Source organism: Lagenorhynchus albirostris, chromosome 17 (genome assembly GCF_949774975.1).
Source record: "Lagenorhynchus albirostris chromosome 17, mLagAlb1.1, whole genome shotgun sequence".
NCBI lineage: Eukaryota > Metazoa > Chordata > Mammalia > Artiodactyla > Delphinidae > Lagenorhynchus > Lagenorhynchus albirostris.
The window spans coordinates 44,383,356-44,399,195 of NC_083111.1; the positions used below are offsets into that span (position 1 = coordinate 44,383,356).

General features: G+C 37.2%; 1 protein-coding gene across 3 annotated transcripts in view; it reads right to left on the reverse strand.

The window, feature by feature from the left end:
• Positions 1–5,274: 5,274 nt before the first annotated feature.
• Positions 5,275–15,840, reverse strand: part of STK3 (serine/threonine kinase 3) — a 322,689-nt gene continuing 312,123 nt past the window's right edge. The window contains exons 11-12 of one of the 3 annotated variants that reach the window (XR_009536406.1): positions 5,910–7,574; positions 5,278–5,606 (exon numbers count right to left, since the gene is read on the reverse strand). Coding sequence is in view for 1 of the 3 variants with exons in the window: in XM_060127883.1 (XP_059983866.1) it covers positions 7,416–7,574 (159 nt within the window). In the remaining 2 variants the exon portion in view is untranslated. Of the gene's footprint in view, positions 7,575–15,840 lie in introns of all 3 variants that reach the window. The other 2 variants (XM_060127883.1, XR_009536407.1) reach the window with 2 other exon arrangements.

Below are 15,840 nucleotides of genomic sequence, written 5' to 3' on the forward strand. Positions count from 1 at the left end.
TTAAAGAAAGTGCTAGTTGCCTGTGCTCCCTAGGTGTGAGGCAGTGTGCTAAGGGCTTCACATGTGTGTCACATTCATTTTCACAACCCTCTGAGGCTGCCTTCTCTGATAAAGAAGATGAGACTTACGGGGAAGTTAAATGACTCACCCAAGGTCACGCGGCAAGTCAGTGGCATAGCGTCAAAGATACCTTTGAGGAGTTCCAACCTGCAGATGAGATAAGCTTTCATGTCTTTTTACAATAACCTGAAGAACTAAAGAAATGAATTTGCTTCAAATTGTACAGAGTAGGGATAGGTCTTTTCTGCCAGAAAAAGGTGTTGCTTCCTTTCAGCCAAGTTAGATATGGTTACCATAGACTAATATTGTGTATATCTGTATATATTATATATATTTACTATCATTGCTTTGGATAAATGTCAGGGGAACTAGTAAGACATCAGGAGTCATTGAACAAGCATAAAAAACTAGTAACTCATCATATTCGCGTGAAACAATTTTGCCTTATGAACTTTAAAAACGTTGTTTGGACTTCTGTGATTGCCTACCACATTCAAATTCTGAATCATACCCCAAATCACTACTCACTTGTTAAAGCAACTAACATATCCTCAAAACTGAAAAGCCTTGTTGAAACTTAAGGCCCAGGTTCATTAGTCCATTCACATCAGGCATAATTTTCAAAGACCACATTCGAAGCATGGAAACTGATTTATGGTTATCAGCTGGTGTGCTTTTAGAAAAAACTTCTTATAAACTTTATTAAAGTTCAACAGAGAATGAACTCATGAATATGCACATTGACGCATTAATAATGAAACAGTTCTACATTTCAGATTCCTCAGTACATCTTGTTTTTTAACATCAAAGGCTTTTTGGTTCCAAATGCTATTATGTCTTCTCATTTGAAAATTTTTGCTAAGAATATTTTCTTTTTAAATAGGAAAGAAACGTGTCATGGGTAAATGGAAAGGCTGAAAAAATGCATAGCTGCAGAACTGCCCCCATCCAGCATGGTCTGTATACACTGGAACATTAGAAAGAGAATATTTTAAAAGCTGAGAGCTTTAGTATCAGGTTTTATTTAGCTTCCACTCAACTAGTTATAGTTCACCCTGGAAAAATTCTGTAAAAATTTAAAAGACAACTAGTTGCTTGGTTTAAACCCAGGCAGGCACTGAATTTTCTACTAGAAACATTGTAGAACTCATTAGCTTTCAGTGCTTTCTCATAAAATGGAATACTTGTTTTTCTATTGTGGAAATGTAGGGTATGACACTATTTTGTAATGTTTAGTTATAACTGTCATTTCTATCACGCTAAAAAAACCCTATTTCCCTTTGCTCTCTTCTACTTCTTTATTTCTTCATTGAGACTATGAAGTGGCTTATGGATAGAACCACACAAATGGGAAAATACTGAGAGATAGATAAGCTTTTTTAGGGATTCTGATCTGCTGCTGACCCAGGGTTTGGAAGGCACGGTGCTTGCCGGGTCAGTCTAACTCAGTTTTTTGTAAATATGATTTGAACAGGTTGCTGAGGACAGGAGGCATGAGGGCCAAGGGCATGTGGTGTTCTCTCTCTTGGCTCCCCCCCAGAGGAAGCACAGTGGTTATCTCAGAACCCAGGAACCTCATACCCTAGAGATTCCTTTCTCCTCAGGTGGTGATACTCACATGTGAAAGAATCCATCAGGGTTCTAGGCCAAGGGCCTGACCAGCAAATCCCCTTGACACATATCACCGTATTTGACACGCACACAAACCCTATGAGAAGACATAAAAATAACACATGATAGGGAACCAGATCCTTCTAAGTATAGTGGAAGGACTCATACCTCCAGGTATCTCTTTTCTTTTCCTTAAAAAAAAATCTTTTTAGTTTTTATAAGATCAGGGAAATGTAAGCATGTAGATTGTAGAATCCTATACAATTATTAACTCTAAATTTGATTTTGAACTTCCTGGGACCAAAGCAAATTGGGAAACTGAGTCAATTACATGATTCATATTTTTAAGGACCAGAATGCTAAAACGTTACTGAAGCAACACTTTAGAAGCACAAATTTGAAATTTTCCTGATGGTTCTTCACAAATGGGGCCATAGATGTTGGCCTTAGTATCCCTAAAATAGAAAGGATAGTCTTAAGGGATGGGGGTGTGGGGAGTTTAGCTTAACCTACTTACTTTGCTCTAGGTAGAAAGGAAATACTTAAAAGACTGAATATGATTTTTCTCAGTGCAAATCACTACCTGAGAGCAGGCCAGACCCTTGATGGAAGATGCATCTGGGTACTAGAAGACTCTAATGCACTTTAGAAGTTACAATAAACTTGTTTATCAATGAAGAACAGAGCCCTTTTCTTTATTCTTTTAAAAACAATGTATAAACTGGAAAGGGTTAAAAGTTTATTTTTTAAGCTAATATCTACATGACATATGCTAGGAACTTTGTTAAATATTTTACATGTACTAGAACATTTGATTTTCAAAGTTGCTGCATTATTACAGATGAAGAAATTGAAACACAGATTGGTTGAATGGTTATTCTTGCCCAGGGCAACAAAAGTATAAAGGAGGAGCTGGGACTTGAACCCAGATAATTTAGCTTCTGAGGCCTTCCACCTTCCACTATGCTGATTAATGTTTCTCTAAAGTTCTCATTACCAGAGACAGACTTTGGTAAGGGAGAGAATATGATACGTTTTAGTTTACAAAACAGCTTTTAAGGCGCACAAACTCCAGATATATTCCAATGAAGGAAAAAAATCTTTTTGTATAAGTCATCTTGGAAACTTAAGTATATGCACCCTGCTTTTTTCCCCTACACGTAGAAAGGGTGCCGTTTCGGAAAATGTAGTTTCCAGTGAAATGGAGAAAAGGTTCAACTCAACTAACAAGGTCCTGTCCTTACAAGATAGATCAGCAGGCAGGCTTAGCAACCCTGTCCAGCAATTCTAAAGCCAGACCTGCTGTTTTTATTAGGCAATGTGGTCTAGTGGGAAAAGCAACGATTTTGGAGACAGACGGGAGTTTAAAACTCATGCTGGCACTGACTAGCGTTATGACCTCATTTAATCTCTCCAATCCTGTCTTTTCTGAGAAAAAGACTATGTACCTTCTTGTGAAGGTTTGAGATAATATATCAAGTTCATGGCTTAATAGATGCTCAAAAACGGGTTGATATTATTGTTCTCTTTACTATGATTACCTGGATGTAAGGAAAGGAATTAGCTTATATGATTAATGATGACAATTTTGTTATTTGAGCTAATTGCAGTCAATGAAACTTTATTTACTACCAAGCACATCTAATATCCTAGGAAGCACTGTGGGGAAACAAGATGGATAAACACTAAGTTTCTTGGTTTCAGGTACCTTACAATCCAGTAATAAGGGAGATCAAATAATTATAATAGTTTGGAAGCAGTTTGGTTTGGTGGAAGAAAGGCCTCAAAGAAATCAGTAAGGCAAGATGAGGTCGTGTAGGTTGGGACGTGTTGTAGGTCTTGAATGGCAGGAGGCCATTCTTAACTTGGTAGGCAAAGTTCATTCTTAACTTGGTAGGCAAAATTCTGTGAACTTAAGAGTGACCCAGCAAATCAGAATTTTAATTTAGGGAGCTTAATCAAGTGAAAAAAAAAATAGTGGTAGGGAGTCTGGCTAATGCTACGGTCCGGCGTGAGAAGAAAATGGACTTGAAGCTGTTTTTCCAAGATTGGTGGAAGAATTGAGTTGGTCATTTTTTTTTCTCTCTTGGGGTCTTTTAATGACTCCGGGAAGTGGTTGGCTGAGGTTGAAGGTGTTTTGTATGGACGTGGAACAGGGCGAAGCTGATTGACTCCTTGGAGGATAAGCCACTATTCAGTGCATGGGACTATCCAAACGTCCCTGGGTATAGATCCTATCAGACTGCTCAGACAGCAAAGACAAGTAGCTCTCTTGTTAGGCTCCAGATTCCTGGGCTTTGGGACCACAAAAAAGAAAAAAAAAAAATCTAGTATTCCAAGATAGCATTTTGATGCAATATCTAATTAAATGCCTGTACTTAATAAATTTAGTAATGTAATGCAATTCCAATTATTTTTAAAAAAGTTTTATTTAGGGCTTCCCTGGTGGCGCAGTGGTTGAGAGTCCGCCTGCCAATGCAGGGGACACGGGTTCGTGCCCCGGTCCGGGATGATCCCACGTGCCGCGGAGCGGCTGGGCCTGTGAGCCACGGCCGCTGAGCCTGCGCATCTGGAGCCTGTGCTCCGCAACGGGAGAGGCCACAACAGTGAGAGGCCCGCGTACCGCAAAAAAAAAAGTTTTATTTAGAATGTTTTATAATTAGTACTTTCAGAATTTACTTTAATCATTAATCTTTAAAATACAGGATATGAAACAAAAATAGCATTCCTATTGAATGCTAATGTGTCAGTAATTTGAAGAGATTTCCTGTGACTAAGTTAAAAACATCTTATTAATATATTATATAATTTCCGCTAGACAAGCTACATATTCTTTAGTGAGTAGAGAGTGATTTTAAACCTTGGGGATGTGATTCAATAAATAAGCAGAAGAAAGAAATTCAAAAGCATGTAAGTAATACATGTAAGGTTGTTTAGCATAGTATCTGACACACATAATAAGTGTCCCAAGTAATAGGTGTTATTATTTTGAAAACCATTTAAATAAATACATTTTCTTGTCCAATTTATATTGGCCAAATTAGCTCATATTTTGAACATAAAACTATTTATGCTAAAATAAGCTAAGTGTATTCTAAGTCTGTAGAAATGAGTCATCTAAGTTCATTAAATCAAAGAAAAAGTTTTCTCATCCACAGGCCAACATATACAATGATGCTGGCTTTTCAGCAAGATGAAATCCTTACTCATTAGCTTCAATTACATTTACAATACCGTATCTATTAAAGGACGGGGGTGGGGGGTGGGGGTGGTGGTGTGTGTGCAGAAAGTACACTTACCTACTTTTGGAATGTTCTCAGCAACCAAGGTTAAAATAATAAGAGGCTTCTTCTTAAACTCATTAAAATAACTAGAAAACTCTTTCCTAAGAATAATGATTAATCAAGGCTGACCTAGACTTGAAAGTTTCTTTAATGGCTTTTGGTTCTTCTAAATTTTAAATTCCCTTTTTTGATTGGTGGTGGGCAGAGAGTGAGAAGATAGGAAAATTTTAAGGCAGGTTATCCTGAAATGTTCTGGAGCTTCCTAAGGCTCTAAAGTAAAACAACGCCCATTGTTTGCAACTCTCTTAAATATACATATTAAGAGAGTTACATAGACATATACATACGTTAGTATACATATATTTAAAAAGACAAATATAACAACAGTATATAAAGTCTATTCACATAAAAGTTACAATACGATTGGAACATGGGATACTTATTATTAAAAGGAGGACTCTTGTTGAGACTTTATTAGTAAGAGTAGTTAACAGGCCCCATTGAATTAATTTGCATAACTTTTCTAGCTTAGCAAACTAGAGAGAAATCACCTTCATAGATTTCTTGTCATTTCACGTAGGTGGCTTTACTTGGCTAATAACAAGTCAGTCATTTGTTTCCATCAAATTAGGCGAGGTATTAGGCAGTTGACTGAAAAGAAAAACAATTAAGAAAGGAAAAAAAAGGATGGGGTGTTTGAGTTGATTGACTCATCTGATTTTCCCAAACAGATGTAGCTGAAGCATATGCTGTAAATTCAGTTTTCATTTTTAATAGTCCTTATAAAATCTTCAATATTTACCACTATTTTATAACTATCTTATAATTTGTATCCAATTACACAATTTACTATTTGTAAGGACTTAACGCGGCAAGGACAAATGTTACTCCAGGCATTACCTGGGGCACAAATGCCATTTTAAAAAGGAATAGAAGTTTCCAGAGATGACACACCTTCTGTCACTGGCTGGCTGGAGCTAATGTGAGACTCATCAGGGCTCCTTCCCTTGCTGTGGTGACCACCAACGTTGCAGATGGTGGAGGCTCTGTCAGCAGGGTCCCTGGGTGTGAAGGACAGGAGCAGGGCACATGAGTGACAAATAACCTGGGTTATGTTAAGTCACTGAAGGTTCAGAGTTTTTATCACTGTATAATCTAGCCTGTCCTGACTAATATACCTTCCTTGCCTGGAAGAGACAGAATCCAGGTCATCAGTTTTAAAAAAAGATAGAGATGAAATGTGTTGGGTGGCACAGTAACATTTATTTGTCTTTATGATTTAAACATAGTAATTAAACACACAAAAGAACAAATGCTGTCAAGATGGCCATATGTAGTTTAGGAAATGACTGGTCCCAGTTCAATCCTGCAAATGATCATTCAGCTTAGAAATGAGTTTCTTTTTAATGGTTTTAATCTTTTTTTTTTCAGTCCCCAAGGCTTGCACAGTTCAGTAAAAATGTTTTTGCTATTTTGTTATCGTCAGGCACATGACGTTTACCAATTCCCAGGAAATAAGTGAAATCAACAAGAGTCTGTAACAGTTGATCACATACTCACAGAAATAAATCTGATTAGCTTATTACAATCTGATACAGTTTAGCTATCAGACCTACACATGAAACAATATTAACAATTACATTTGTCTTAAGGATTTATTTCTTTAAAAATATTTACCATACTTTTTTGTGCAAGGGTTCCGCTGATTTCTTTGGTTTTAAACATTATAGCTCTGTATGACCTAAATATACAAAGTCCTATTTGTACCAAACATCAAAAATAAAAAAATTAAAATTTCAGAAGGTAAAAATGGAATTATTGCTTCAGTATAAAAAATGTCTGGCCCATTTGTGTACTATTGCTATTATTGCTTTGCTTCTATTGGAAAACTATCCTGGAAATCAAGGAATGTAAGTAACCCCATAGCTCCCTGCTTACGGTATAATTTGGTTGTACATTATCATCTATTAATATGTCCCTACCTTCACGAAAGCTATCCTGATCTTGTCCTTAAAAAACAAAACAAAGTGAAATAGCATAAATAAATAAATTTACCTAAAGGGATACAATAAATAGGCTACTAAAAGAGAATAAAGAATATTGTAACATAAAGCCCTTCGGTGCTGTACAATTAAACAATAGCTTTGGATTTTCAAGGTTTCTAAACACAGCCTTCATTTTACAACACAGTTTTAGTGCCAGTATGCAGCTGACAGATGCAGAGAAGAATGCATTTCTGCTGTGTCCATCATTTAAGAATGAAAACACAGTGGAAAGAGTATTAAGTTCTGTCTTTTGGGGATTTACCTGGGTTTGTACCATCATCAGTTTTTGACTGTTGCCTGGTCATAGAGCACAAATCTTAAGAGATTAAAAAAAAAAATCATAATATTCCTTCAATTCTTAGTGGTTTCTTGGTCTCCAGAATAGTCATAGAAACAAACAGAAAAGAAATTAGACTCAAAAGTTTTGCTGCCTTCTTTTCTTCGCATCCATTGCATCCAGAATGGGTTGTCTTTTCGCAGTGTATCTTTGACGAAGCTCTTCTATTTCTCGTTCCATCATGGGGTCCAGCGCTTTTAACCGCATCTGTAGTTCTTCTAAACTTAGATTTTTTAACTGGATATAGAAAATAAAAAGAAGATATTAAAATAGTAAAATTATCTACAATAGGTTAAAGTCTAATGAGTTTTAGCATGAATATTTCAACTCTTTACGTCATCTTTGAAATATGGCTCAACAATTAAAACAGGAATTCCTTCCCTCAAGAACCAAGAAGCCACATCTTGCAAGAACCTCAAGTAATCTGCAACGAAACAATAAAAAACTCTGCTTTTAGGAAAAAACAAATGAGAAAAATAAGCTAATAAAATGTATCTGTTTAAAAAAAGGCAGAAGGACAAATCCACCATCGTCAACAAACAGACTTTAAGGATATGTTCGGATATATTCACTCTACTCTCTCACACTCTTGTCATCTATGGAGAGCTGCGATAATCATAAACACTTGCAGAGATCACCCAAGAATGTGACAAGATTGAATACAGGTTAAATTAACCATTCTATTCTGCATTTTACCAAATGCTTAAATTTTAAGCACTTGGTTAACCAGAAAATTAAATTATCTAGAATACTTTCACCCCAAGCATTTTGGTAAGACAGCGTTTTTAAATTTCTGATTCAAAATATCCCGAGTCTGATACAAACAGTGCTGTGTAAGTTCTGACATGGGCTTGGCCAATTTGAAAATGAAATACCTGTCACATGTTCACTGTATATGTTATCGCTGGACAGTAATGATTTGACTAAATGATACAGTTTGACTATAATGATTTAGTTTGATTATGCTAGCTTCTGGGGGCAACACTGGCACATCCTTTACTGGTTTTCTGTGTAACAACAGAAGAGAGGCCTCATGACCTGTGTGAATGGGGGATAAAATCTGTTCTACATAACAGGATCTGTGGCATCCTGAGCTTTACTGTATTTATTTACATGTCAAAACAGCAAGATATGGATAATCTCCTGAGAAACATTTTAGGGATATTGCCTCAGGGCCTATAGGATGCCCTGAAATATATAACCTAATACTTGGGCTTTTTATCTTATTAACATTTAAAAAAATCAAACACTCTGTCTCCTTCAGAAACTATTAAAGCAATGGTGGCAGACAGGTGATTTTTAAAAAGTCTGTTAAAGCAAAATGATCTACTATTTGCTCTTACTCAGCATCCTGGTAGGTATTGTAAGGGAAGCATAGAAGTACTAAACTATTTCCTTGCCTTAGAAACTTACAAATTAGCTTGAAGGGTAAGATTAGCAACTATAAATATTTAGGGACTTATGCCAGACCCTGTACAATTAAGCCCTACTGTATGTGGTACAGATTATAGTGACAGGTTCTTAACTCAAATCTGGGACCAAGCTTCTCATGTGAAAAATTCTGCATGTTCATGTGTACATTTTCCCGGGAAAAGCATCCATTGTTTTTTGTTTTTTTTTAAAGCAGATTCCCAACAAAAAAGAGAGGAGGCTTGCTATAAATGTAATGGAGACATGATTCCCTTTAGGGAGCAGGGACTGCGCTGGTCCTTGGAAAAGGGGATACCTCAGGGAAGTGAGCAGGGCCCTGGGAGGAGGCCCTGCTGTGCTGAGGAGGAAGAACTAATAAGGACCAAAAACAAGACAGAAAACTAGGAGCTGGTGGGGTCCTGGAAGCCAGCCAAAGCCAGGTTTGGACTTCAGGGAGCCATGATCAACTCTGGAGCAGGAAATTACATGAGAGTAATCCAGACTCAGTTTTAATATGATAAAACTTGCAGCTTGTATTTTGTTTTCAGAAGAGAACTGTCTTTGGTTACTTTATAAGGCAAGCCAGAAAACACTCTCATTACTTTACAGTCACATGTCAATCTTAACCAAAAATAGCATTTTTCAGCTTGATCCTCCACCTTACTCATCATACCTGGCCCTAAGTGACCCTTGGTTCCCAAAATCAAATCCATTCTCAACTGAAGAAGGTTTGTCACCACTGAGGATACTGAAAAGAATGAGTCAGAGACTGAAGAAATGCAAAAGAAGAGTTCCAAGAATATAAGAATGACAGTGTTATGGGAGAGAATGCACTGGCTCCCAGGATGATGACTCTGAAGGTGACTACCACTTGCTTTGGTGTATAAGAAGTTCTGGTATATATCTAAAATATGTCCTGTTATTTTTTAGTCAAACATCATTAAAAAAAAAGAAAACCCTAGCTTATTATATTATATACTATTATATACATGTATATAGAAAGCATAGTATTATATTATTACATACTTCATTAATTTTTTTTGTTTGTTTTTTTGCGGTACACGGGCCTCTCACTGCTGTGGCCTCTCCCGTTGCGGAGCACAGGCTCTGGATGCGCAGGCTCAGCGGCCATGGCTCACGGGCCCAGCTGCTCCGCGGCATGTGGGATCTTCCCGGACCGGGGCACAAACCTGTGTCCCCTGCATCGGCAGGCGGACTCTCAACCACTGCACCACCAGGGAAGCCCCCATTAATTTTTTTAACATCTCTATTGGAGTATAATTGCTTTACAATGGTGTGCTAATTTCTGCTGTAATTAATTGTTTTTTAAAATAAATTTATTTATTTTTGGGTGTGTTGGGTCTTCGTTGCTGCACATGGGCTTTCTCTAGTTTGTGGCGAGCGGGGGCTACTCTTCGTTGTGGTGTGCGGGCTTCTCATTGCGGTGGCTTCTCTTGTTGCAGAGCACGGGCTCTAGGCACAGGGGCTTCAGTAGTTGTGGCACTTGGGCTCACTAGTTGTGGCACACGGGCTTAGTTGCTCCGCGGCATGTGGGATCTTCCTGGACCAGGGCTCGAACCCGTGTCCCCTGCATTAGCAGGCGGATTCTTAACCACTGAGCCACCAGGGAAATCCTGTAATTAATTTTTAATGTAAATATTAATCTGTTATTTGATCACTACTGTTCAAATCACTGTGGGGATAAAGAATAAGCTAACAGGGAATCTTGAAACTTTCTGTGATAGTGAGATGAAGGGCCAATAGAGACCACACACAGCCACGTTTCCCCGAGAAAGACAAGGCTGAGTGCTGTCTACATAAGATCCAATTCCACTTTGTCTCTATTTTAGCCTATGTTATCTTTCTTATCTCTGAATTTCTATATAACATTCAAAATTTAAAGACCACCATTTAGTATTTGATTCTAGACTCATGGACTATTTTATAATTGATTTTTTATGCATGGGTTTCATGTCTACCCGAGGCATTCCAAAAATATTTAAACTTTAGACCTTGTACACATACCTAGAAACTATTAAACTATACTGCTAAATATGAAGACACAAAGGTGGGTAGATAAACAGGAATACAGAATAAATGACTCAAAGGAATGGGTTACACTATAATTAGGAGATATAACATCATACAAAGCGAACAATTTTTGTACTAAATATCTTATAAATATCTTATACTATCTTACTGGGGCAAATTGCCAATAGTTTATAAATATTATACTAAAGGAATGGACCGAATTCAGAGAAAGAAGCTACTTAGAAGAAAAAAATTTTCTTCTCTAATAGACTTTTATATTATCAATATGTAGAATTTGTGAAAAACAGGTCTGTGATACTAGAGAACAATTAGCTGGCATTGCTAGGGAATTAGGTGTTCCATATAAGTAAATTCATGAAGTATCTAAATCTTAGTTCTTTAAGTGATAAAACTGTTTCAACCATTTTTAACAGAAAATCTTTATAAAGTATTTTGCAGATTATGCTGCCTTCTAAAGCAGAGGATACAGGGCCTAAAACAACCTTTCCTTATGATGAATCATCATTATTAATATCGATGACTAATCTATACCATGTATTAATTTCCTCTCTTCTTTTTGGCTTTTTATCTTCATTTGAGGTAAAGCTATGAGCTCCTTTCTTTGCCATCATTGAGTGGATATCCTTCTCTCTCTACTCCAAGTCTGTTCACTTATTGCAAACCAGGAGGGCAATTCAACAATCCTATAAGGCATTATACTAAATAAGAATAAACAGCTTCTGAGTGAAAGCTTGAGGCTGTTTTAGGAAAGACAGAGCATGGCTTTAGTGCTGAAGCTTGTTATACCTGTTTTGTGTGTGTGTGTGTGTGCGCGCGTGTGTGTGTTTAAAATTTAACTTCATATTTGTGGCTGTATAAGGTCGAGGTTACAGGAAATCTGACTTCTACATGAGATACATATATAGTTATGTTTTCTGGTGGGCCATCCGAGAACTTCAGAGGATTCATTTATTAAAAAAATTATTGATATTTTCTATGGACCAAGCACTGTAGATGCAGAGATGAATAGAACACTACCCCACAAAGAGCTTGCAATCTAGCTGGCAAGACAGGTCCATGCACAGCTAACTCACTAGTGGAGGAGAAAGTTGAGAAGTCGGGAAACGGGACAGGGGAGAAGGGTAACAGCATGAGCAGAGATGTATAAGGCACACAAATGCCTGGCATCTTTCGAGATGTCAGCTGACTGCTGGGATGTAGGAAGGATCCAGGGGGGAGGGGATTAGGAGAGGAAAGAGAGGAGAGGCCAGATGACTTAAGGGCCTTAAGTGTGTTGCTACAAACTTTCTGTAGACAAGAAAGAAATGCTTGATAATTTTGAGCATAATTGGTGCTCAAAACATGATCATATATGAATGAGCTTTACAAAAATATCTCCAATAGCAGGTAGAGAAAATGCATTGCCACGGGGGAAAAATGGAGGAAGGAAGACCTGTTAGCAGGTTCAACAGTCTACTGAGAGGATGACTCTTGAACCAGGAAAATGGAAGTAGAGACTGAGAAGAAGAGAGGGATTGGAGAGTCTTGAAAATATCAATACAATTGATAGGGCTTTCTTTGTTCACTGACTGATTATGAAGGGCCAGAAAGAAGGAAGGTTAAGGATGATTCCGGCTTCAAGCTGGGGTCATGGGGTAGAGAGTGAAACCATTAATAAGGTAGGGGAGTTAATGGCATCAAGGTGGAGATATGAGATATGGATTATAATTGGGGGTTTTGGACCTCAGGAGAAAGATTCAAGCTGAAGACACAGACTTAGGGAATCATCAGCATTTAGTTTATAACTGAAGCGCTTGATGAGGATAAGATTATCCAGGAAAAGAAGATTTTCTCTCTGATTTTACAATCTGCCTATGATATCCAACAGAAAATAATCCCCAAACCTTAACATCTGTGGTCAGAGGCTTTTCTTATTTTGTTAACAGAACAGAAATATCCATATAGTCCTAAATAACTCTAGATTATGGTGTCATCTAGACTAAAAAAAAGTGAGGTTAACTGGTAAAAATTTTCACTTCTTATAAAAATGGGTATGATTTATAGATATGAACTTCCGGTTGAGTTTTGACTTCTAGTTAAGCCCTAATAACATATTTAGCACTCTCTGTTTCTGCAGCTATCAAGGCTCCCACAGGCATAAAAATGGTTTGGGGTGGGAAACGTGGCAGAAGCAGCTTTTGCAATCTCTTGGAGAACAGTATGCTCAATGCCTTGGCAGTAAAATGATGTGCAAACCAGATAACAATTTATACAGACTCATAATGATAAAAATGACCCTACAGTACCATACAATCCACTATCACCCTTTTAAAATAATAATCAAATTAAAACAATTCTGAGAGCTAATAAGGATAATATCAGAAGAAAAAGTTGAGTTTCCTGAATTAATATCAGTATTACTGTGATGAAAATTTCCTTCACTAAAATCAAGTTTCTTGAAACTATAAAGAGGAAGATGGAAATCCCTTCAGAATTACATTTATGGATTAACAGAGCTTGTGGTAAATCAACTTGAATTTACATTTTTTTATATATAGGAAAGAAATGTTACTTATGAACCATCTTTCTACGTGGAATACAAAGTAGCTGTATTACCATAACTATATGCCAGTTGACTAATTCCAAAATAAATGCAGAGTAAACTAGTGCTGGAGTATCAAGTCTCTGTTCTACATTTGTCAGAGTTTAGAATTTGGTAAGTCAAGTCAAATAAATAAAAGAATTTTAGAACATGCATACATTGTGGTTTTTACTGTATACGAAAAATGTACAAGAATGAATCACTCATCTGGAAATGACTTTTATATGTTATAGGCTAATTCTATTTAACAAAATTTAGTTTTGAACTTAATGACAAAATATAACTTGCACAACTAACAATGATTCTTAAATCTTCAGGCCTTAACACAGTTAAAGAATATTGTAGTTTGACAACCTTTACAAACATTGAGGACACATGACTTGGCTAAGTGACCAAATAAGCTGCCATGCAGTAAGAGGAAAAACTCGAATGCAGAGACAGAGCCCACAGCTGCTTCAAAAGCAGAGTCACAGAAAAAGTGATGAGTTTTAGAACAATATTGTTTCATTACTTGAGAAACTTTTTTTTCTATTCATAGTTTGCTCTTCTTGGCCATTTGAAATGACAGGTAATCAGGGGGCAAGACATATTAATAAAAGCAGAGAATAAAATCAATTTCCATAAAAGGGTTTAAACAGAGATTGCGTATATTGAATCATACGGGCCTGAGAGAAACACATTTTGAGATCTGGGATTATTAAAAGTCATTGCACATGACTAAGTCATTTGTTTAGCAGAAACATGAACGATAAAGTTGGGTTGAGTTAAGCCTCACAGAATCTCACTGCAAAAGAGAACCTTAGAGATGATCTAGTCTAACTTCCTTATTTTAGGTGAGGAAATGAGAGCTAGCGTGCTCAAAGTTACACTCCTGGTTAATGGCAGAGACATGACCCGACCCTTATTAGGTCAACGCTGTTTTTTATTATACCAAGTCTGATATTCTTAATCTAGCGCGGCCAGAGAGTTCAGCAAGTTAAGTCACCACAGATTTGGGGGTGTGCTGCTGAGAAACTTCTTCGGTCTTCAACCTGAACTGAAAGGGAAAATGGTTTTTAGGTGTTCAGCTATGAAGTCCACAGTGAATAGAAAATACTGCATTTGACATTTCTATACAGCAGTCTTTTTTTTTTTTTTGCGGTACGCGGGCCCCCCACAGCCGCGGCCTCTCCCGTTGCGGAGCACAGGCACCGGACGCACAGGCTCAGCGGCCATGGCCCACGGGCCCAGCCGCTCCGCAGCATGTGCGACCCTCCTAAACCGGGGCACGAACCTGCGTCCCCCTCATCGGCAGAAGGACCCTCAACCACGGCGCCACGAGGAAAGCACTACAGCAGTCTTTTAAAATGAAATAAACTGCAGAAGTTCAGCAAAAGATAGGAAGGCTATCTTCTTTAAGCTTCAGTTCAGTAAACTAGGATCTCCCAGCTTTTATAAAAAGTTTAAAATAAGTTAAAGAATCTAAGAAAAACCCAAAATTTTTAAATAATAATAATTAGATAGATGAGTGGATGGATACTTGTTTATAAGTTAAATGAAAAAGTCAAAACTACTTTTTAATGGGAGTCAACATTTTGTTTGAAAATTAGTACAGTTTGGTGTATGAGTGACAGCTTTGAATAAGCAGCTCATTTTGTTAACAACAGTCCTAGATTACCACATTTTAATCCAGGAGGTAAGAAGATTACAGATCAAGATCCAAAAATATTATATTTTTCAGTATCCCTTAAAAAAAGAAAACCCAAGATAGGTATTCAGATTAAAAACTCACTTACTAGCTCTTACATAAAACAGCAGCATAAGTAACTCTGTAATGTGAGAAGTTAAGATAGAAAACAAGATTAAATCAACCCATAGATAATTCTGACAGTTCAAACTTTTAATAATTAGAATTATTTCTGAACTCTATGAGAAGTATTGAAAAGCTGCTAATTATTATTAGCAACACACCTCCAAATCTGTGGTGACTTAACTTGTTGAACTCTCTGGCCGTGCTAGATTAAGAATATCAGACTTGGTATAATAAAAAACAGCGTTGACCTAATAAGGGTCGGGTCATGTCTCGCCATTAACCAGGAGTGTAACTTTGAGCACGCTAGCTCTCATTTCCTCACCTAAAATAAGGAAGTTAGACTAGATCATCTCTAAGGTTCTCTTTTGCAGTGAGATTCTGTGAGGCTTAACTCAACCCACCTTTATCGTTCATGTTTCTGCTAAACAAATGACTTAGTCATGTGCAATGACTTTTAATAATCCCAGATCTCAAAATGTGTTTCTCTCAGACCCATATGATTCAGTATACGCAATCTCCGTTTAAACCCTTTTATGGAAATTGATTTTATTCTCTGCTTTTATTAATATGTCTTGCCCCCTGATTATCTGTCATTTCAAATGGCCAAGAAGAGCAAACATTCTTATGACTACATCAGGAAGAGCCGACAGTAAAATTAAGTCAGAAGG